This window comes from Panthera leo, chromosome B2 (assembly GCF_018350215.1).
Source record: "Panthera leo isolate Ple1 chromosome B2, P.leo_Ple1_pat1.1, whole genome shotgun sequence".
Taxonomy (NCBI): domain Eukaryota; kingdom Metazoa; phylum Chordata; class Mammalia; order Carnivora; family Felidae; genus Panthera; species Panthera leo.
The window spans coordinates 94,127,389-94,149,597 of NC_056683.1; the positions used below are offsets into that span (position 1 = coordinate 94,127,389).

The 22,209-nt window shown below is 37.0% G+C and overlaps 1 protein-coding gene across 1 annotated transcript in view; it reads left to right on the forward strand.

The window, feature by feature from the left end:
* Nucleotides 1-20,653, forward strand: part of LIN28B (lin-28 homolog B) — a 111,946-nt gene extending 91,293 nt beyond the window's left edge. Inside the window, exon 4 of the mRNA XM_042937369.1 lies at nt 20,064-20,653. Within this exon, the coding sequence (XP_042793303.1) occupies nt 20,064-20,433 (370 nt within the window). The 3' untranslated portion in view covers nt 20,434-20,653. The remainder of the gene's footprint in view (nt 1-20,063) is intronic.
* The last annotated feature ends 1,556 nt before the right edge of the window (nt 20,654-22,209 follow it).

Sequence of the window (22,209 nt, forward strand, 5' to 3'; positions counted from 1 at the left end):
ATTTATTTACTATAGACAATTGCAAGCAGTGTCTTCCAGTGTGGTTTGGTTTCTGCATTTTTTGTTAAAATATGTTATTTTAATAGATATAAAATATTAATAACTTATTATATACATTATAATATGTATTATATTATTACAAGTAGATGGTGGTGATAAATATTATAATAAATATTTATTAATATAATAAAATATTATTTTACTATAAATTACTTTTTTATATATTATAAAGAATATATATTATATATGCATTCATGTGTGTATATGTAGATTATATTATTTTAAATTTCTTTCAGCACACAAGTAGGACATTAAAAATATTTATTATAAAATGTAGACGTGGCCTGAATGTTAAGAACCATTGCTTTAAACATATCAAAACTTATTTATTTTACAGTCTGAATCTGATCAACCCAATTTCTGAAGTCTTTGGGTCTGACTCTACTGTATGTAGTTCATGGTGCCCTATTTTCTTTTGTCTTTTTTTTTTTTTTTATTTTTTTCTTTAACGTTTACTTATTTTTGAGAGACAGAGCACAAGCAGGAGAGGGGCAGAGAGTGAGGGAGACACAGAATCTGAAGCAGGCTCCAGAGTCCAAGCTGTCAGCACAGAGCCTGATACTGGGTTCAAAGATACAAACTGCAAGATCATGACCTGTGCCAAAGCTGGATGCTCAACTGACTGAGCCACCCAGGCGCCCCTCTTTTGTCTTTTACAATTTTTTTAACCAGTCATATTTCATGGACTTTTTAAAAAATTTTTTTAATGTTTATTTATTATTGAGAGAGAGAGAGACAGAGCATGAGCAGGGGAGGGGCAGAGAGAGAGGGAGACACAGAATCGGAAGCAGGCTCCAGGCTCCGAGATGTCAGCACAGAGCCCGAGCCCGGGGCTCGAACTCACAAACTGAAATCATGACCTGAGCCGAAGTCGGCCGTTCAACTAACTGAGCCACCCAGGCACCCCTCATGGACTTTTATATGTAAGAATTCTTTTGCTCCTGGCTTGGAAGTTGCATTTTTTCTAGAGATTTTTTTGTTTGCTTTCTCATGTTCCTGGAGGCACTGTTACAACTGGGAACCATTTTATAATAAATTCTCAGTGTATGCTATATGCCCACTTGAACTGTGACACTATATACAGTCTGGATTATAGTTATCAGTTCTCGAGGGAGATTTGTTTTCTCTTCCTCTCAGCACCATGTTGGGGGTAGAAAAGTTTCCATGCCATCCCCGTCTTCTGGGCAAGTTTATTTTCATTTATCTTTACACTGTGAGTGCAATTTGGGGGGTTACCAGCTCTGTGGGACAAGATCCTCCAATAAGACTCCCAGTGTCCAGACAGGTCCTAGACTTTGTTTCCTGACCCCTGTGCTCCCTCTGACCACCTCCTTACAGGGTCAAAGCTTAAGGTTGACCGTGTTCTCTGGTGCCTCCAGGGTGAGAGTCTGTTTCAGTGCTCCACTTACTGCCCTAGTTTCCTGCTTTCACTTCATTTTTTATTTCTAAGCATTCCTTACTTTGTTGCCTGATCAGTAATGCATTTCAAAAGATGTTTTAAAAATACTTTATCTAGTATTTTTAGTTGTTTTCAATGGTATGGTCAGAGTATATTTATATGCTACTTTGAAAGGCATATAACTCATTGATTTTTTTCTTTTGTATGATTGAATTTTTATTTTTTGTTTTTGCTAATTTTGAGTATTGGAAAATGTTTGTCAGTTTTCTTTCTATATTTGTGAATTTCCTGTTTGTGTCTTTTGAGTGCTTTTCTATTGGACTCTGGTGATTTTCAAAAGAATATGACATGTACAGCTTTGGAAAGGGCTTTCTGAGGAAGTGAATCTCCTCAGAAGACCTATTTCCTAAGATATGCATGTTGGACTTTGAGGAAGTTAAGTTTGATACTGACACTGCAGTTCAGTTACATTCCTTAATTCTTTTGTATGCAATGTATGTTTTACCTGAGGCTTCTTAATACCTCCGGCTTGCTAAATCCATCAACCTATTTTAATACATCTTATTTGATCACTGTCAGACACTTTCTCCAATACCAAATTACAAAATGCATCATCTTTTTTTTTTTTTAAGTTTTAAAAAAAAATGTATTCTTGAGAGAGAGAGAGCGAGAGAGCACACATGAGCATGGGAGGGGCAGAGAAAGGGAGAGAAAACCCCAAGCAGGCTCCACACTGTCAGTACAGAGCCAACACAGGGCTCAAAGTCACAACTGTGAGATCATGATCTGAGACAAAATCAAGAGCTGGAAGCTCAACCGACTGAGCCACCCAGGTGCCCCCCATCTTCTTTTTTAACTAGGGCAATGCCTCTTTTCTTGCTTTCCTACTACCTCTCTGACCATTCCTTCTTAGATGCCTGACTGTTTCTTCCACCTGAACGTTATTAAATAGAAGCATTTCTGAAAACTTTGTCTGCCTTCCTCTCTCACTCTTCACAGTGTGTTGGCTGACCTTCACCTCCTGGCTTTAACAACTGTCCTTTCAGTCATGCCTTTCAGATCTGTGCCTTCCAAGTTCCAGACTAGTGTCTCCAAAGATGTGCATCAGAGAATAGTTAACTTTTAGTTTTCTCCATTAACTACTTCTTTGAAAACTCCCTAAATAGTGATTACTCACACTTAGCCAGAAAGTAAAAAAGACCTTTCAGAAGATGACTAGATAAAGGGAAATTGAGTTGATTTTGGTGATTTTTGCCCAGTAGATGTGGCTTCTGCCATAGGGTTATGTGATAGCTCAGTGAGTGCCTGTTACTCTGTAATATTGCCTAGAGTCCATGACAATAATATTCAGTACAAAAAGTATGTTACGTGAGAATTCATGCTTTTATTTCTTACATTAATCACAAAACACCTCTCTCACTTTAATGATACTGGCCTTTTGGTACTAAATATTCTACTTTTCACCCTCGGGCTCCAACAGCCTATAATAGTTTCCCTTTTCACTGCTTTTATTCTTCTATTACACATTTAAAAAAAAAATAATATAGCGTGGGGCACCTGGGTGGCTCAGTCAGTTGAGCATCTGACTCTTGATTTCGGCTCGGGTCATGATCACAGAACCGTGGGTTTGAGCCCTGTGTCCGTCTCTGTCCTGAATGTGGAGCCTGCTTAAGATTCTTTCTCCCTCTCTCTCTCTGCCCCTTTCCCCTGCTGGCACACCCTCTCTCTAAAAATAATAATTAAAAAAATTATACAGGGTGACTGATTTTATAAATTTTTTTTTCATTTATATTAATTGAGGTAACACTAATATGGTTATCACTGGTTGGTGATTGAGTAGGCCAAGTGCACTGATGGATATACCTGAGGTATCAGCGTGACCAATGTTTGTTGTGGCATAAAGACGGAGACCTGGGGCCTATCTCCAAATGGATAAGAAGTTGAGGAAACTGTTCATAGGGTTTAAGAGAGTAAGCTTTATGTTTCCATTTTACTTTTAAAGGACAAAAAGACAGTGAAGATTTTATTTATTTTTATTTGTTTATTTATTTATTTTGAGAGAGTATGCACGAGGGCGTGTGAGCAGGGAAGGGGCTGAGCGAGAGGGAGAGAAAGGATCCCAAGCAGGCTCTGTGCTGTCGGGGCAGAGCCTGATGTGGGAGCTCCATCCCATCAACCGTGAGAACATGACCTGAGCTGAAATCAAGAGTTGACCGCTAAACTGACTGAGCCACCCAGGCACTCCAAGACATTGAAGATTTTAATAATTTCCCTTAAAAAATGTTTGTTTATTTATTTTTGAGAAAGAGCATTCGTGCACACACCCCGGTGAGGGGCAGAGAGGGGGCGACAGAGAATCCTAAGCAGGCTTCATGCAGTCAGCACAGAGCCTGATGTGGGGCTTGAACCCACAAACCATGAGATCATGACCTGAGCCGAAGTCTGATGCTTAACTGACTGAGCCGAATGAGCTACCTTTTCCTTTTTTTGAACCAGTGAAGTAATGTAATAGTAATCACTATAAATGCAGTGATGAATGATCGAACTTATAGGAAAATCCATCAACATTGGAAGAGACCAGAAAGTAGGGTCAAAATGGCCTTGAGGAGATGAGTTGAGTTTTAGATTACAGGAAGACAACAAGTGGGAATAATTTGTGGGTGATCAGCATTCAGAAAATAACTTGTTAAGGGAAATGGATCAGATTTTCAAAGGAGAGAGGGTAGACAAGCTTGGTGAATCCAGGAAGTTACTGAGAATAAGATAGGAAAATAATGTCAAAAAACTAGGGGTAAAACAACAAAATAGAGTATCCTGAAAGCCAGATGAAAGAATAGTTTATAGAATATAGGAATAGTGAGCAAATTCCCCATACATGAAACTGTATGATACACAGATTAACATATTTATATAATTTTCTTTTTTTATAAAGTTTTCTGATAAGAGATTATTAAAACAAAAATATGATTTTTAAGGACTCCAAAATATAATGCAGAAAAATGCTGAACATTTTTAAGTGACCTACATACAGGAAAACATGTGTGGCATCTGCAACAAAGTAAATGAATTTACGAGTATTTCATCAAAATGCAAGAGTAGGAGATGGTAAAGAAAATCCCAATGAAACAAGGAGTGTTAAATATAACTTAATTATAGAGCATGTATAAATATGCAAAATACCATTACTAGGCTGTTTACTTTATTGTCTTTACCGTTTTTGAAAAGCAAAAAGTACCTTAAGCTTTTCCTGTTACTTATTTTTGCTCTTCCTCCTCCGCCCCCTGATTCATGAGAACTTCAGCTCTTTTACCATTAATTATCTTACCATGAGTGGGGTGGAAGTGCTTTGGATATAGAATATCCAAGATTAGGGAAAGAGATTGTACCTACTATTTATATAGAGCTTTGTAGTTTGCAGAGTATCTTAAAATATTTATTTCATTCAAGACCAGAGGCAATCACATGAAGTAAGTGGGAATTATTATCATCTTTAAAAAGGATTCCTGGATGATGAAACTTATTTACGGATGAGGAAACTCAGAGAGATTAAGTGATTTATCATGGATCACTGCAGTTGTAGGCTGAAATCTTGGGCTCTCCATTATTAGGTTTGTGGTCATGAGCAATGTATGTATCAACTTCAAAACTCAATTTTTTCACCTATAAGATGACAGGGTTTTAAAATAGTAAATTATAAAATATATTTAATATTCTCAATAATCTTGGTTTCCATTTTATTTTCTAAGTTACCCAATTTGCTTTCCTAAACGTATCTTCTAGTTATCCACTTCTGTCTTCTTACTCATGCCACATATATTCTGGCATGTTTTTCTTTCATCTGTATAAACGTTACTCATTTTCAATAAATTTTACCTAGCTTGTTTAGCCAGACCAACTTCTTTATAAAACCATTCCTATTCTCAAAGACTGTGATTATATCTTCCCTTGAAAAGATATAACACTTTCTCTTACACCATTTATCAAATTCTACATGTTATTAGACATCAGCACACCAGGAAGAATAGTCATTACCATTTACCATCTGAGTCCAAGAAGCCCTTTTAAAAACACATTTTGAAGTCATTTTACAAATAATTTACAGATACAAAAGTAAAGGGATGTTGTGAAAAACAGCAGTATTAAAAATTACAGGAAAACCCTTTATTTCATATTTTTTTTGGTGTGAAGATATACATATCCAAAATAGGCAATTTCCTTTTAATACAAGTAATTGCTAATGGATAAGCCTGGAACAGACTCATCTTATAAATATTGATCCAGACTTCAAATGTATTTCTAAGAGATTCCAGCTTTATATTACCTCTGGTTCTTGCACTTATATCATCAAAATGCAATGCTTTGAAAACTTTCCTGGCTCCTAGTTTTGTTGAAGAGAGGATGGTCGTTTTCTTCAGACTGTAATAGCAAAACATCTTCATTTTAGATATTGATTAGAATGATCAATCTTTTTTCATTTCTATGCTATTTATCTCCTTTCAGTCAGTGCCTTCAGCATTTGCCCACTTACGAACCATAGCAAGTAAATTTCCTAGTACAGACTTGATAAGAGGTGAAAGAATACTTTTAACAGAAATTTCTGGTCAAAAAAATTTTGCAGGATGACACCCTCCTCCCTGTAGAATGACTAACTGAACAACAAATTTTATTGTTGTCCATGGAAATATACTGTTCACTCAGCTCTTCTTCAATTTGAGAAAATATACATAGGGTATTAGTGTGTATAATAGCTCATAATCTGAGGTTTAGTTTATATAGTTAATTTCACCTTCATTATTCATCTGGAGTACTGCTGTCTGGTTTTTGGTGTTTTTTGTGTGTGTGTGTGTGTGTGTGTGTGTGTGTGTTCTTACTCATCTAACAGTTGTAAAATATCTTTTGTCATTTTCTTCTCTTTGCCATTATGGACAGAAAATGAAAAATTCTGAATTCTCAACAGTGTTCAGTGAAAGGTTAAAAAGAAAAAGACTACAAAAATTCTGTCTTCTGAGTTTGGGCAATGCAGTAAGAAAGCTGAAAGATGATGAAATACTGATGATTTATTTCAATATTTTATCATCCTTCTGGATGTATTATATACATTATTTAAAGAATTTTTTCAGTGAAAGCCTTAAATTCAAAATGGTTATTTCCCAGTTATCAGATAATCGTTAAGTTGCATAATTAATAGAATATTATGGAGGCAGTGCAGAATCAGTTAAACTGATTAAGTTCTGTGCAAACAGTTTTGAGGCAGTGAAGTGATGATATATATAATCTTGATTCCAGATGAACATGTCATTTAATTGATACTAGGTTTATGAAATTAGAGAAGATTGGGGCTATTGAGTCTGGATTTCAGAAGTCCTCTGTCCCCCCCCCCTTTTTCCCCCCCATTATCTGAGTTCCTTCTGGTCTCAGTTGCCTCTCCTCCCAGCTTGGACCAGCTCATTTCAATGATGCTTATATGAGCAAACTAAGTCCCCATCTTCCTCCTATCTTTTACCAGCATCCACCTTACCAATAGCAACTCTAGATAAATTTGGGTCTCTTCAGACTCCCATTGCCTGCTCACTACCGGGCTGGTGAATATTCCTTGGTGAAAGTTATAAAACCAGGCTGAGTTGCTCATTATAGGGTAGAGAGATTCCAAGATCTTTGTTCAAATTGGGAGAGAATCGAGAGAATTCAAATACTAACACCATCTTGCAAGGGAGATAGAAAGTTAGTTAGTATTAGAGCTAAGAAGAAGAGCCAAAGATTCCTGACCTTTGTTTCAGTGTTTTCCACCATAGTGAGTTGAAAAGTCAGCAAGCTGAGGGGGAAATTATATAAAATATGAGATAAGAGAAAAAGCATTAAGGTGGCATGAAGGCCTGTATGGGAAATATTTTTTCTCCCCACCTGCCAGCTTTACTGTGGTCTAATTAACAGATAAAATTATAAAATATTTACAGTACATCATGATGATTTGATATACGTATACATTGTGGAAGGGTTCTACCTGTTTAGTTAACTACCACATTCATCACCTCACATATTTATCTTGCTTTTTCTTTTTTTGGCAAGGACATTTAAGTTCTACTCTCTTAGGAAATTTCAGTTATACAATACAGTGTTATCAACTATAGTCACCATATTATCCATGAGGTCCTCGGACCCTATTCATCTTATAGCTGAAAGTTTGTACACTTTTACCACATTTTCCCCACTTCTCCCTACCCCCAGCCTCAGCAACCACTTTCCTATTCTCTGTTTCTAGGAGTTTGACTTTTTTAATTCCACATAAGTGAGATGATACAATATTTGTCTTTCTGTGTCTCTGTGTGTGTGTGTGTGTGTGTGTGTGTGTGTGTGTGTACACACACACCACATTTTGTTTATCCATCCACCAGTGAACGTTTAGTTCATTCCTATGTCTTGGCTATTGTGAATAATCTTCAGTGAACATGGGGGTGCAGATGTCTCTTTGAGATAGTGATTTCATTTCCATTGGGTATATACCCAGAAGTGGAATTACTGGATCATACGGTAGTTCTGTTTTTAATTTTTTTGAGGAATCTCCATGCCGTGTTCCACAGTGGCTGCACCAGTTTACATCCCCCTCCCCAGCAGTGCACAAGGATTTCCTTTCCTCCACATTCTTGCTAATACTTGCTTTATCCTTTATCTTTTTGGTACAGCCATTCTAACAGGTGTGAGGTGATAACTCATTGTTGTTTTGATTTGGATTTCCCTGATAATTAGCAATGTGGAGCACCTTTTCAGGTACATGTTTCCCATTTATATGTATTCTTTGGGAAAATTTAAATTTTTGTAGTACTTTAAGCTTCTTTTTAGCGAAGTTGAAATTCCCGGAATTATGAAAGAGCAAAATGTTCCAAGGTATAGGAAAAATAAGATCACTGAAAATAAACACAACAACTAATATTGGACTCAGTAACCCTGAGGACTAAAGTTAGTTGTGTGTTTATTTTCTCTCTTTTCTAGGTCTTAGGTGCTTAATGAGTAAAGTCAAAATGATGTCGTAATGATCTTTGCATCTCAACCAGTGGCTTCTGTGGTTGTGTGTTTACTGTATAAGAATTAAAGGATAATTTTCAAAAATGGTAATATCACGACTCTGATACAGATATAAAATGAACAAGGGTTAAAGATTTTGTTTAATTCAATTAAATGAGGAAAACAGGCAATTGTAATAACCTCTTCAAAGGAGAATTCTAAAGAACAGAACAGCGATGTGAGGCTCGAGCTCACCCTTTGCGCAGGGCTCGAGATCATGACCTGAGAGATCATGACCTGAGCCAAAGTCAGATGCTTAACCCAATGAGCCACCCAGGCACCCCGACAGCCATTTCTTTTATAACCATGGCTATGTGTTCCCAGGGTCACAGACTTTAAATGTTCCATAGAGAAACAAGATTCCTTAAGGGATCAGTGACCAGAGAAAAGATCTTATAGATGCCCTAGCAGCTTGACCATCAAGCTTTAGTCATGTAAACAGCTGGGTAACATGAAGAATGCTGCAACCAGTAAGGAGGAAAAAAGAAGTGGCCATGAGGCCAAGGATACCTTACATGGCTTTACATTAAGTTTTAATTTTCAGGATGAGACTTCTACAGAGAGGATGTAATATCACCGTTTTTGGAGGTTATCTAAACAGTAGCAATTTTCCTTATTCAGTTTTCACCTACCTACCTACATGGTGAACACTTGAAGAACTGCTGGTTCTTTGCAAAGGCAATAAAAGGTAGATAGTCACAGGAAAACCAATTGGGCTGGAGGGGAAGTGGACAGAGAGCATCTACTTCGCATCTGTACCTCATCATTTTCCTCAGCAGTAGCTGGTGCTGGAACAGGAGATCAAACTTATTGATCATTAGAAGCCTTTCATTGGTGATTTCAGAAGAATAGTTTTAACTCTTGATTCCCAAGTAGTTATAGAGATGGACATAGTTTAGCACAGTCTACTTTTGCCTCCTGCACATGAATTAATCCTGAGGATACATTTTGGACAGATCACACCAAGCAGCGTGCTCTAGAACAACAGGCCCTAAATAAATACGTTTAATGCTACCCATATAAACATTGTCAAAATGGGAAGTTTACATGTAGTTCTTACTAATTCAGTAATATAGCAGTAACTCATTGTTAATGTTAATTTATTAATACAACAATTGGAAAGTGTTTAAACTCTCTTATCTTCCTAGAAACTCAAATACATAGATACTTGCACCAAAACAAACAAACAAATAAACATCGATACTTATACCAAAGGTAACTCAGTCTCAGAAACTTCAAAGCTTTCAGTAACCCATTTGGCTACATAATAAGAACTCACTTGACTAAAACTAAGCATTTTCTAATCTAGCCCTCTTACTGCCTCCAGCTTGCAAACACCCAGCATAAATCTGAAACTATTATCTAACCTTCTCCTGTGTAGTTCATCACTCATGTCACTGAAATTGATTCTTGACCTCTGTACATCTCTCTTTCCTTTGAAATTTCTCATGCTGTCTCTTCCTTCTATATTTTAACAGAGAGAACTTTGACAAAACATGAGCTAGTCACTTTTATTTTGTAGTCTTTGTTTATATACCTTAAGGTATTTTTATTGTGTATTTGAATTCTTTTGTGTATTGTTTTGACATTTACATCCATTTCTCTAGATAACAAATTACTGCGTCCCATATCAAGTAATCATGATGAAGCTACTCTTAGAATTGCTTGTGCTTCTGGCAACATGTTTAATAGTAAAAAAAAAAAAAAAAAATTCAACATACACATAAAGAGTATCACTTCAGAATGACTTGTAAAATAACATCAGCATAAAAATAAGGCTGGTTTACAGAGCCAAAGAAAGAAATCATGCTATGTGCAAGAAAAAAACATTTATAAAAGTTGACACAAAAACAGTGGTGGAATTGTATTTGTCCAGGCTGAACTCATGCTTATTTACAGCACATGTCACACCTCTGATGCTAGTGATGTGAAATCGTCTAGTGAAAAGCAAGCAGCCCTGGGGTTTTAACTTTTCAGGAAGACTGCTGTAATAGATAAATGAACCAACATTTTCAGATTGCATATTATAACCTGGTTCTCCCATCTAAGCAGACACCCAGTTTTGACCATTTCTGGTTAAATATTGAATGTCTTTCTTTCCTTTATATATGATACCAGCAGTAACCTAAACATGCTCCATACCTAAAGGTTACTGTGACCAAATATGGTAGATAAACTGACCTTGGTTCTAACAAGGATGAATTTAATCTGTCGTTTGGAGAGTTAGCAACGCTGCCACTGTAGAACTGCTTGTGGCATGTGCACGTGTGTGAGTGTGTGAGTGTGTGTGTGAGAGAGCAAGAGAGAGAAAGATTGTGAGAGACAGAGAGATAGAGAGAGGTCCTGAGCAGGACACTCTCCTTACCTGGGTTGGATCATAAAAGCAGTGTTGGCAGAATGTCCACTGCATGTGAGGATTGGGTCCTATTTCATAACAGACTGTTTTTACTCCCAAGAAATTGGAAAGCATTAAGTTATCTGTGTTTAAGTACATCTTTCTCCTTGTTTTTTCAACTTTTCCATTAGCCAGAACAGATTACCTGTCTGGAATGTTGTTTGTTACCCACAAGAGAGATAGCGTTTGTATTTCAAATACAGATTTAACATATGACCTGGAATTCATTATTATGCTCCTTCTCAAGCTATGGTACAAAGTAGCAGACTCTGAACAAATGATTATTGTTCTGTGGGATTGCCACAAAATCTACCAAGTACTTCTGCACATAATGGAATGAAATACCAAAATGTCTGGCTTATAATTATACCTGATTGAAGTGCCCTTACATGAAAAAGGCTTCCTTTGTGCCTATTTCTCCTATGATTTCCTTCCCCTTCCATGTCCTTCTCTCTCTTAAAACTGCTACGTGTTCTGTCCCTACTTTGCTTGAAACCCATTCATCACATACCTGCCCCCCACATTTTCCATCTTACCGTTTTCATAAGATGATGAAAGGTTGGCAAATAGAGCTATTACTATATTTTAGCTGGTTTTCAAGGTACTTTGGTGCATTTTTGGCTGGCATTATGATGTAGACAACAGACCATGGCATTAATCAGAGTGAGTGTCCCAAAACTAACAAACATGGCAGCCAGTCTGAAAAGCAGTCGGAAGACATCAAACAGCATAAAATATGTAAATATATAAATCTTACCATTCAGCTATTTATATACATTTCACTACTATCTAGTACAGAGTTGTGCTGCTTTTTTTTCTATGTTGGAAGTGATTTCCTCCCAAATGATGAAGGTATGTTTTTATTTTCTTCTTGTTTCCAGTGTTAGTCTTGAAACTAAAGATCATCCAGTTTTCATTACTGTTGATGAAATTTTCTTTAATGAAACATTGTTATAATCTTATCCCTAGTTCTCTGAGATATAATTGAAATTTCTTTTTTTAATTTGTTGCCCTGGGAAATTTGTCTCCTTTTCATTCTGGAAACTTATATTCTTTAGTCTGGATTTCCTTTTTAATATTATTTTTCTGATATTTTTCTCCTGCACATAACAGATAGTCTTAAGTGATTTCTTTGTTTTCCATTTCAATTTATGAAAATGATTACATAGGTATCACAAACAGTTGAACTCACTAAATAGGCAAGGTATCTAGATAATTTCCCATCATAGAACCAGGTGATAAAAGAGGATAGAACAGTAGTTGGTAAGTAAAAACTACCCTCTGAACTCAGTGCAAACCCCAGATCAGTTTAGTTAAATGTTCTGGAAACTGAGGTTCCGAGGATGCCTAGAGTATTTATTTCTACCGCCAGCAGTTTTTTTATTTTAGTTTATATTTTGTAGTAATCTGTACACCCAACGTGGGCTCAAACTCAACCCTGAGATCAGGAGACATCCTTTTCCAACTGAGCCAGCCTGGCACCCCTCCACTGGCAGAAGTTTTAGAGTTTTGAATTCCAATTAGTTCTGTGCCACAGCAGACTCACTCTTACTCTCACTAAAAGCAGGCAACATAGAGCCATCCAGACACCTGCCATTTACTGTGCACCAGAAAGAACTGAATGGCAATTACACTAAATTTTGCTTTTTAAAAATAATACTAAAAACCCAGTTTTCTTTCAGCCATCTATCACTTGAAAAGATTTCAAAAAGTACCAAGGCCAGGGCCTCCATCCTCAGATATTATAATTTAATTGGTCTGGAGTAGTGCCTGGGCATAAATATTTTTTTAAAAGCTTCTGAGATGGTTCTAGGACTGCTGGTATACAAGTTCACTGTTGGATGATGAGCATTAATAATGAAGGTCAAATTACAAAATGGAGATGGAAGTTTATAATTGCTCTTTTTCTAATTACACAAATAATATATAAATTCTTTCTTATTGTTTAAAAAAGAAACTGTATGGGGCGCCTGGGTGGCTCGGTCGGTTAAGCGTCCGACTTCGGCTCAGGTCATGATCTCACGGTCCATGAGTTCGAGCCCCGCGTCGGGCTCTGTGCTGACAGTTCAGAGCCTGGAGCCTGTTTCAGATTCTTTGTCTCCCTCTCTCTCTACCCCTCCCATGTTCATGCTCTGTCTTTCTCTGTCTCAAAAATAAATAAACGTTTAAAAAAATTAAAAAAAAAGAAACTGTATGAAAATTAATATAAAAATGAAAGTCCCCCTTCACATTACCTCTCTTCTCCTCAGATGTAACCCTTGTTAATTTATGGTTTATCCTTCTAGTAGTTTTTCCATGCATTTAAAAAAATGCATACAATTACTTATAACCATATACAGTGTTTTTGAAGCATAAGTAGGATTATACTATATTTGTGTGTTATCTTGTGGTGCTATTCTTACTTAATTTATCTTGAGATATTTCCATGTGAATACATACAGATCTACCTCAGTTAAAAATAATATTGTTTTACTTCATTTCTTTTAATAACTGTGGTGTTTCTCAGTGTATGTGGGTTCTAATTTCTTTTTATTTTCACATATTTACAGCTCAGTGGTAGAGAGCATTGACTACAGCAGACTACCTGGTTTTGACTATAAGCATTTATTATTATTGTTAGTATTATTATCATTTAATTTTTCTATTTTTTACCTATATGGGCAGCACTATATTAGAATACATTTCTTTTTCTGTAATGTTTATTTATTTTTGAGACAGCACAAGTGGGGGAGGGGCCAAGAAAGGAGGACAGAGGATCCAAAGCAGGCTGTGCACTGGCAGGCTGACAGCAGCAAACCCAATGTGGGACTCAAACTCACGAACTGCAAGATCATGACCTGAGCCGAAGTTGGACACTCAACAGACTGAGCCCCCCAGATGACCCTACAATATATTTCCAATACAGTAAAATATTTCTGTAAGCAAATTTTTAAAGAGTTAGCACTGTTGGGTGAGAGGGTATGTGCATTAACATTTGAAATGTACTGTCAGTCAAATTGCTCTCCAAAAGAGGCCCTCTCAATTTACATTCACTGCAACCAATAGAATCTCATTCCAGTATTTATTTCAAGGCCTAAACAAATCATTCACGTTGTAATATGACTTCATGGGATAACTAAAATGTCAGGGTCTTTATTTTGACTGGAATTTTATTGAGTTGGTTTGATAGCTCTGATTATAACAGGTCATCCTGAAGTTCTGACTTCACAGCCTTAAACCTATGTTTAAAGAAAATGGAAAAATTATTTATTAATTTGTTAGATAAAACTTTTCAACCTATGCAGTACAAGAGGCATAGAAATAAAACTGGGCATTGGCATTGAAGAGTCTAGATTGGATTAGCTCCAACCTTCATTGTATAGGTGGGACCATTCAAAGAAGGATGTTCATATCCCCCCCATCATAGAGATAGAGCAGTAACCTAAATCTCAAGAAATAATCTACTTCAAATCTGTGTGTGTGTGTGTGTGTGCGCGCGCGCACATCTATACAATGTAGATGTTGTAGTACCTCATAGGGTTTGGGGGAGGATTAAATTATATAATACATTTGAAACCTGTTGCACAGTGTCTCTGGAACATAGTAAGATTTTAGTGAATTGAACCTCATTATTATTTCTATTGTTGTTTTAATTCTGTTAACAGTATGTTCAATCCTACTCTGTATAGATCATTTTATTTTTAGCACGAGTTAGAGGTACCTGGGTGGCTCAGTCGGTTAAGTGCCAGACTTCGGCTCAGATCATGATCTCACAGTTTGTGAGTTCAGGCTCCGCATCCGGCTCTGTGCTGACAGCTCGGAGCCTGAAGCCTGCTTTGGATTCTGTGTGTGTGTGTCTCTCTCTCTGCCCCTCCCTTACTTGCACTCTGTCTCTCTTTCTCAAAAATAAATAAACATTTAAAAAAATTAAAAAAAAGAAATGCTTATTTTTAGCATGAATTAAGGTAATTTAGGGGGATACTGGCTTCTGTATTTCAGAAGATACAAATAATTTTTTTTTCTGGTGTTAAATATGTATTTGTTCCAGAAGAATCTTTTTAAAAATCACAAATCACCACTAACCACTACTTTTAAAAATCTCAATGTTTTTGCCCACTGTACTTAAGAAAAATATATAAAAATTAACCTTACTAAAATGTTTTATTGCTTAATTGGCTTATAGTCTTAGTCTAGATATAAGAATGAAATACAAAGAAACAGATTCATGTAAAGAACAGATGCTTTAATAGAGGTCAGAAAATGTATGCTCTATAGAAAGGCCTTTCTGACTCTGTGATTCATCAAAGTTTTTTAACTCTCCTCTTGGTATGTTGGGGCAGATCCTGTGAAGTGAATAAACTATACCCAGTATAAGTTAAGAATGTGTGGACGCCTGTATCGAAACAAATTGGGCCTTCTGGAAGAAATCTGTATCTCTTACCCTCAGGAGATACAGGGTGGGCAGATTGCTTCCAACAAAAGCTACATGCCTTTTCTTTAGCTCTCTTGAGTTCTTTGATGGCATTTCTCCTATCCACCTCCCTCCTACTGTCAGACTGGTATTGAGCAATGCCAGGTGTTTGGGTTGGTCAGCACACAGTTGGATTAGGTATCAAGTATTCAGTCGTATTAATATAGAAAACTGTAGACTTGAATGTCATTGGTATCATTTTCGGATTTTAGTTGGACTGTATCAGGATAAACAGTGACAAGCAATCTCTTCAAAGAGTCAGTTATCCTTTCTGCCAGTTAGTTTCTGGAATTCTTTCTAATCTGTGACTTCTCTGGTCTCCCATTTGGAAATTGTATTGATCGTTTTCCACATAATTCTTTTCCAGGGATTTGTATGTCCTCTTTTCTGCGTTCACCCCTTCTTCCTGCCCTATACCTTGCACTTCTTTTTCCACTCTATTCTCTCTCCTTGATACCACTGTACTTACTGTTGTTCAGTATTTGTTCCTGAGAAGCTTACAGATCACTGTATCCTTATCTTTAATGCCCCTTCCAACCCCCCAAAATGTAGATTTATTTTTCCATTAAATTCTGTTAGTTAGTTAGTTAGTTAGTTAGTTAATTTAGGAGGAGAGAGCAGGGAAGGGGCAGAGAGAGAGGGAGAGCGAGAATCCCAAGCAGGCTTTGCACTGTCAGCACAGAGCCTGATGCAGGTCTTGATCTCAAACCATGAGATCATGACCTGCACCAGAATCAAGAGTCAGACACTTAACCGACTGAACCACCCAGGCATCCCTCCATATAAAGTCTTATTGAATTAGCACTTTGAAATACTTAGAAGTGCCTAAGTTATATTTTTCAAATTACACTTTTAGGCAAAGCTGGCTCTCTGTGTGTGGTGTCACCCCTCTGCCCAACTTTTTATCACTTTTGGGATCCAGGGGAAACATACGATTGGTGAATTATTTCATCTAAGTCATTGAGGTATCATTTAAAAATTAATGTCTATATTCTAATCTACTAGTTTTCAGTCGGGTTCAGTTCTATAACCATTGTTACCATTATCATTTGAAAATATAATTAAGTTATTCTGTGGTTAGATCCCAAAAATGAGAATTTTTCTAAGGGTCATAGCAGATCTAAATTCTGATTTCAGGGGCGCCTGGGTGGCTCAGTTGGTTAAATGTCTGACTTCGGCTCAGGTCATGATCTTGCGGTTCACGAGTTCAAGCCCCACATCGGGCTCTGTGCTGACGGCTCAGAGCCTGGAGCCTGCTTCGGATTCTGTGTCTCCCTCTGTCTCTGCCCCTTCCCCGCTTGTACTCTCTCAAAAATAAGCAAAACATTTAAAAAAAATAAATAAATTCTGATTTCAGAATCAGAATTCTAATTTTTATTTTGAAATCCTCAGTACTTTGCATATGTTTTGATTAACTTATTAACTAATGTAGTTTTTTGAGCTTACTTTATTAAGATCCACCTAATTACTTATTCCATAATGTAATAAAATATTTGTAAAGCCCTAAAGGATTTCCTTTTATTTATTTTGCCATTGTAGGTGCTTCTATCCTACTATATCTATTGTTGGCATTCTCGTTTCATTTAAAAATTTTAATCTTATTTTGATAGTCTTTTAAAAAATTGGCTTCAATACAGAGAAAGACAGATACCATATGGTTTCACTCTTATGTGGATCCTGAGAAACTTAACATAAACCCATGGGGGAGGGGAAGGAAAAAAAAAAAAGAGGTTAGAGTGGGAGAGAGCCAAAGCATAAGAGACTGTTAAAAACTGAGAACAAACTGAGGGTTGATGGGGGGTGGGAGGGAGGGGAGGGTGGGTGATGGGTATTGAGGAGGGCACCTTTTGGGATGAGCACTGGGTGTTGTATGGAAACCAATTTGACAATAAATTTCATATATTGAAAAAAAAATTGGCTTCAATTTGATTGTTATTTTCCATCTTAAAAAGCATCTTAAGTAAGAGGTAATATTTGTAGAATGTGCTAGCTCAGTAGAATTAAAGTATTTATAATTTTATAAGAACTTGATAAAGTTTTAAGACTAATCTGAACATTTTTATTTTACTTTATGTTTAATATGTGAGAAAATGCCCAATGTGCCATTGGTTCATAGTTTTATAAAATACTTAACCATGAATGATTTTACTTTTTATGGTTGGCTATCAGAATGTATAATGAAGTGTGATTATAGTTTTCTTCATATATAGTCTTTTGCTTGTGGATCTAGGTCTTTATATTAAGCATGTAGCCATACAAGGGCACACATGCCATTTTCATTCTCACATCAAATGTAAAATTCATTCAAACTAACAAAAGCAAGCTGATTTGGAGAGGTGTGGACAGTGAACAAAGGAGACAAGTACCATGTAGAGCTTGTATGGAGAGTGTGGTGTGGTATCATTTGTGTGCTAAAAGGTAGCTGAACATTTCCATTTTGGTGTCAGTCCCTTGGGAAGGACGGGGTTTCATAATGGGGTGTGATCTGCCCTCTTAGTAAGAGTGATTGACATTGAATGATTAAATAGAAGAGGAGAATAAATACCACTCCTCCCCTTTTAAGACTAAGCACATATACACTGAATGCAAATCTTTTCAGTGTAGAAGACAGTCTGGCCTAATGATAGCACATACTGAAAAGCTAGGAGAGTGAATTAACTGAGCAGATCAAAATGCAAGGAAACCCAAATTATATAGTATCCTTAAAAATAACTTTTAAAACCTGAAGGTAATGGTAAATGCACATACAGAATATGATGGAAGACCCCATTTGTAAAAGTGGAATCCTGACATTAGCTCTTGGTAAATGCATGGGCAGAATGGTTCCCTGAATTGGATAACACAGTGCATACCACAGTGACTGATGAAATTGATGTGTCCGCAGGAAAGCATGTTCTATTACTGAAGGCTTTAACTTATTTTCTCCTCTTCCACAATGAGTTCCTGAGTGGATGTTATTCTCAGGGAAGTGCATTTAATTCAAAAGAAGATATTTAATAGAAGGGCAGATTTAATTTAGTTTAAGAATTCACTTATCCGTAGAAAAGAGAACTCTGTGGGAAAACATTATTATAAGTGATATGGTTATATATTTCAAAGATACCATTTTTAGTGTGTTATTTGGGGGACCTGAATTTCAGTCATTCATGGGTAATATAATTATTCTTCTTTAATTTTTCCATTATCTCTTAGAACACATGGCTAAAACAATTTGCATCTGGATCATAATATATGTTTTATTAATTTATTATATTAAGGTGTATAATTGCACAAGAAATAATCAGAAAAAGTGGTTTCTTGGTTCTTCCCTTAAATTTTTGAAAATATGATGCACTCCTTTTCCCTGGGATAAATACTTGTTAATTATTGCAAAGAATAAAAGCCCATCTTGTGAATCCATTATTCTAAAATCTGAAAGGTAATATTGGTAACTGAAGAAATAGGCCATAGTTATCCTAGTATTTGCCAGGTAAAAAACTAACCAAACAAAAAACACCCTCTGTGACTTGTCTCAGAAAATAGAATACTAGTGCTCAGTAGGTTAGTAGTAGCTTAGTTTGTCTTTGAAATATATGGTAGTATAAGTTGTTAAGCTTACTCTCCTTTTGTTCCCCCCCCCCACAATGTAATCAATTATAATTATTTTATTGTCAGTATAGTCTTAAGTTCATGCTCACAGTTACCACTTATTTGCTATCTTTTTAAAAAATATTGTGACCTATTGTTTGTGCTTCATATTAAGAATTATGGGGTCATAAATGTATTTAAAAATAAATTTAAAATAGAAAGCTCTTAAAACATTTCGTTTGGAGACAAAACAAGTAAATTCTATACTCAACAAGTGGATTAAAAACCTTTATAAATGTACAATATTATGTTCTTTATATTTTTTGAATGTAAAATATTCAAAGAAAATCTGACGAAAGCTGAGCAAATATATATCTCAGCTTTTAATTTTTTTTAATGTTTATTTATTTTTGAGAGAGAGACAATCTAAGTGTTTAGAAGCTTTCTTCTATAGCTTCTTCTGATTCAGATACTTACTATATTGCTCTAATATCACTTCATAATTTGCTAGATATCACTCACCATAGACATCTGACTTCTTATATATCAGATTTCACCACATTACTTAATATGTACAAAGGAAAAAATTCTTCCAGTTCAGCTGGTTTCCACAGTCAACATAATTAAACACCCAAAGAAATGTTAAACTAACAAAATTTAATCTGGTCTATAATTTTCTCAATTGCTGAGTGCATTGCAGTGCATATTATTATGTTAACAGCTTTATTTTTTAATGGACTTCTTTTTAAAGCTAGCTGGTCATTTTTTGTTGACCATTGGCTGCCCTCTAGTGGACTACAACTGTTCTTTTAAAATGACCTCTCAAACCTAAAAAAAAAAAAAAAGTCATTTCTATATGGAAGTGTGACTAGTCTTTCATGTTTCAGTACTCTTGTTTTTCATTGACTATTATGCTTAGCACAATTAGCTTTATAACTTTGTTAGAGCATTTTGCCAAAGACAGTCTTGAAAGCAACTGGCATTAAAAATAGCCATTCCATACTCATTAATAAGGACATGTTAAAAGAGGCTGATCTCATTGATAGTGTATTTTGTCATTTTTAAAAACTGTACAATGTGTTTTATGGCCCGTGCTCCCTGCTTCTAAGACGTTTTCCTTGTTCTTGTTGCAGATGCTACAACTGTGGCGGCCTTGATCATCATGCTAAGGAATGTAGTCTACCTCCTCAGCCAAAGAAGTGCCATTACTGTCAGAGCATTGCGCACATGGTGGCCAACTGCCCACATAAAACTGTTGCGCAGCCGCCTGCCAGTTCTCAGGGAAGACAGGAAGCAGAATCACAGCCATGCACTTCGACTTTTCCTCGAGAGCTGGGGGGAGGGCATGGCTGCACGTCACCGCCGTTTCCTCAGGAGGCGAGGTTCGAGATAGCAGAATGGCCAGGCAGGTCATCTCAAGAAACTTCCCTGGCGAAGTCCTCTGCAGTGCCGGAAGAACCAAGCAAAAAGGGGCCTTCCGTTCAAAAAAGAAAAAAGACATAACCCTCCTTCTGAAATGTTACCGATTTCTTTCCCCAGTTGGGAAGTCTACCTCATGCAAGTACAGGGGAACAGTATTTCACAGCAGCAGCTGATTTGGGATTTTTAACTACTGTTGAGGAACTGTGAATTTTTTTAAACAGACAAATCACTCTAAGCAAATTACATTTGAGCAGGGTGTCATGTTTTACGTGACTCAGAGAATGAAATACTATGTATATCTATATGTGCATGTGTGAGAGGGAGAGAGCCTGAGTCCGTGTGTGTGTGTGTGTAGGAGGACTTTCTATAGGAATGTAGACATATATATAAAGCGGGTTCGTCTTTATATATGTGTGTATAGAGACACAAGCACACACCCTCCCTCACAGAATTGGACATCCCCAAGAATTGCAAACCCATATGAAGCATTTTAGATGGTTTCAGAGATAATCCCTGGAGATTTTTCTTCAAATACCACTCCCTTTATATTACATGAAAATAAACACATGACTGTTACCTTTTGTGTGAACCAAAGGCTACTTCAGATCTCAGAGCTGCCAATCATATGGTACTAAAGGTTTTAAGTCATCAGTTCTCCCAAGTATGGGATTGCCTCTCTTTCCTGATGTCTATAGAGGGTCTCCCCTACCCCAACGCCCTTTGAAGGCAGTACCTTAACTCCATATGCCTCCGACTGCCATAAGCTCTTTTGAATCTGGGATCCATAACTCCAGAAAAGATAATGAATGTGTAATTACTGTGCCGATATTTCGATGTTTTTAATTCACGTGTTTTGACTGTAAATTAGATGCCTACTAAGAAAAATGAAGGGGGAGGGCAATGTACAAATGTAGTGACTTGATTGTTTTCCATGATGTTTTGATACCAGCTCATTATCATCTTTCACATGTTGTGAAGTTTTTAAGGGATTGTGGCAACAGCAGCTTCCCTTGACGGAGTCAGTCCGAACCATCGCGCCGAACAGGGGGGCCTCCTCGTTTACTACTGAAGACCTTGGAGGAAAACACCAGTCGTGCGGTGTTGGTGTGGGTTTTTTTTGTTTTGTTTTGTTTTGTTTTGTTTTGTTTTGTTTTGGTGGCTTTTTTTATTCCCCCTAGAGAGTTATCTAACTTGTCTCTAAAACCAGACAGCACAGGTAAGAATAAAATCCTGGGGTTGAGAACAAAAAGTAAGTGGATGTTCACAATTGCCCACTACGGTTGCCCTACAGCAGCGTGGGGTGGCAGGCAACTAGACTGGCGTTCCTGGGGCCGAGTGTGGAGCCTCTCCTAGGGAGAGCTGGAAGGATTTTCACACGGTGGCATTGATTTTACGGAGGTTCCCTCCATTGCTCATGCTGGAGTCACCTGCACGGCGGGTTCAGGGCGGACATTCAGGAATGGGGATAGAGACGCTTCTCAGGTTGGTCCCCAGTTAGGTTATTAATAAACTGGCTGGGGACCAGTCCTAGTATCAGTCCCTTTAGGTTTCAGTCATTAAAAAAATGTTGGTGTCCTCCTGGTTCTATATGTTATGGCTAACTTTCTGAAACATCTCCAAGAAGGTACCAATTCATTATAATGCTTTAACATGGGCAATAAACAACGTTTTGTGTGAGCCTGTTGGTGTAAGCTCAGATAATCAAAAAAAGAGAATAGCATGAGTCCATTGAGACCTGTTCTGCTGAGCAGCTCTGCCCCCTCCCCAACCTGTCCTGGCCTGGGGGACGTAGGCATTTCCTGCTGCTTCAGCAAGCCAGCATCAGGAGAAAATGCCACAGGCTGGGTTGACGGTCCT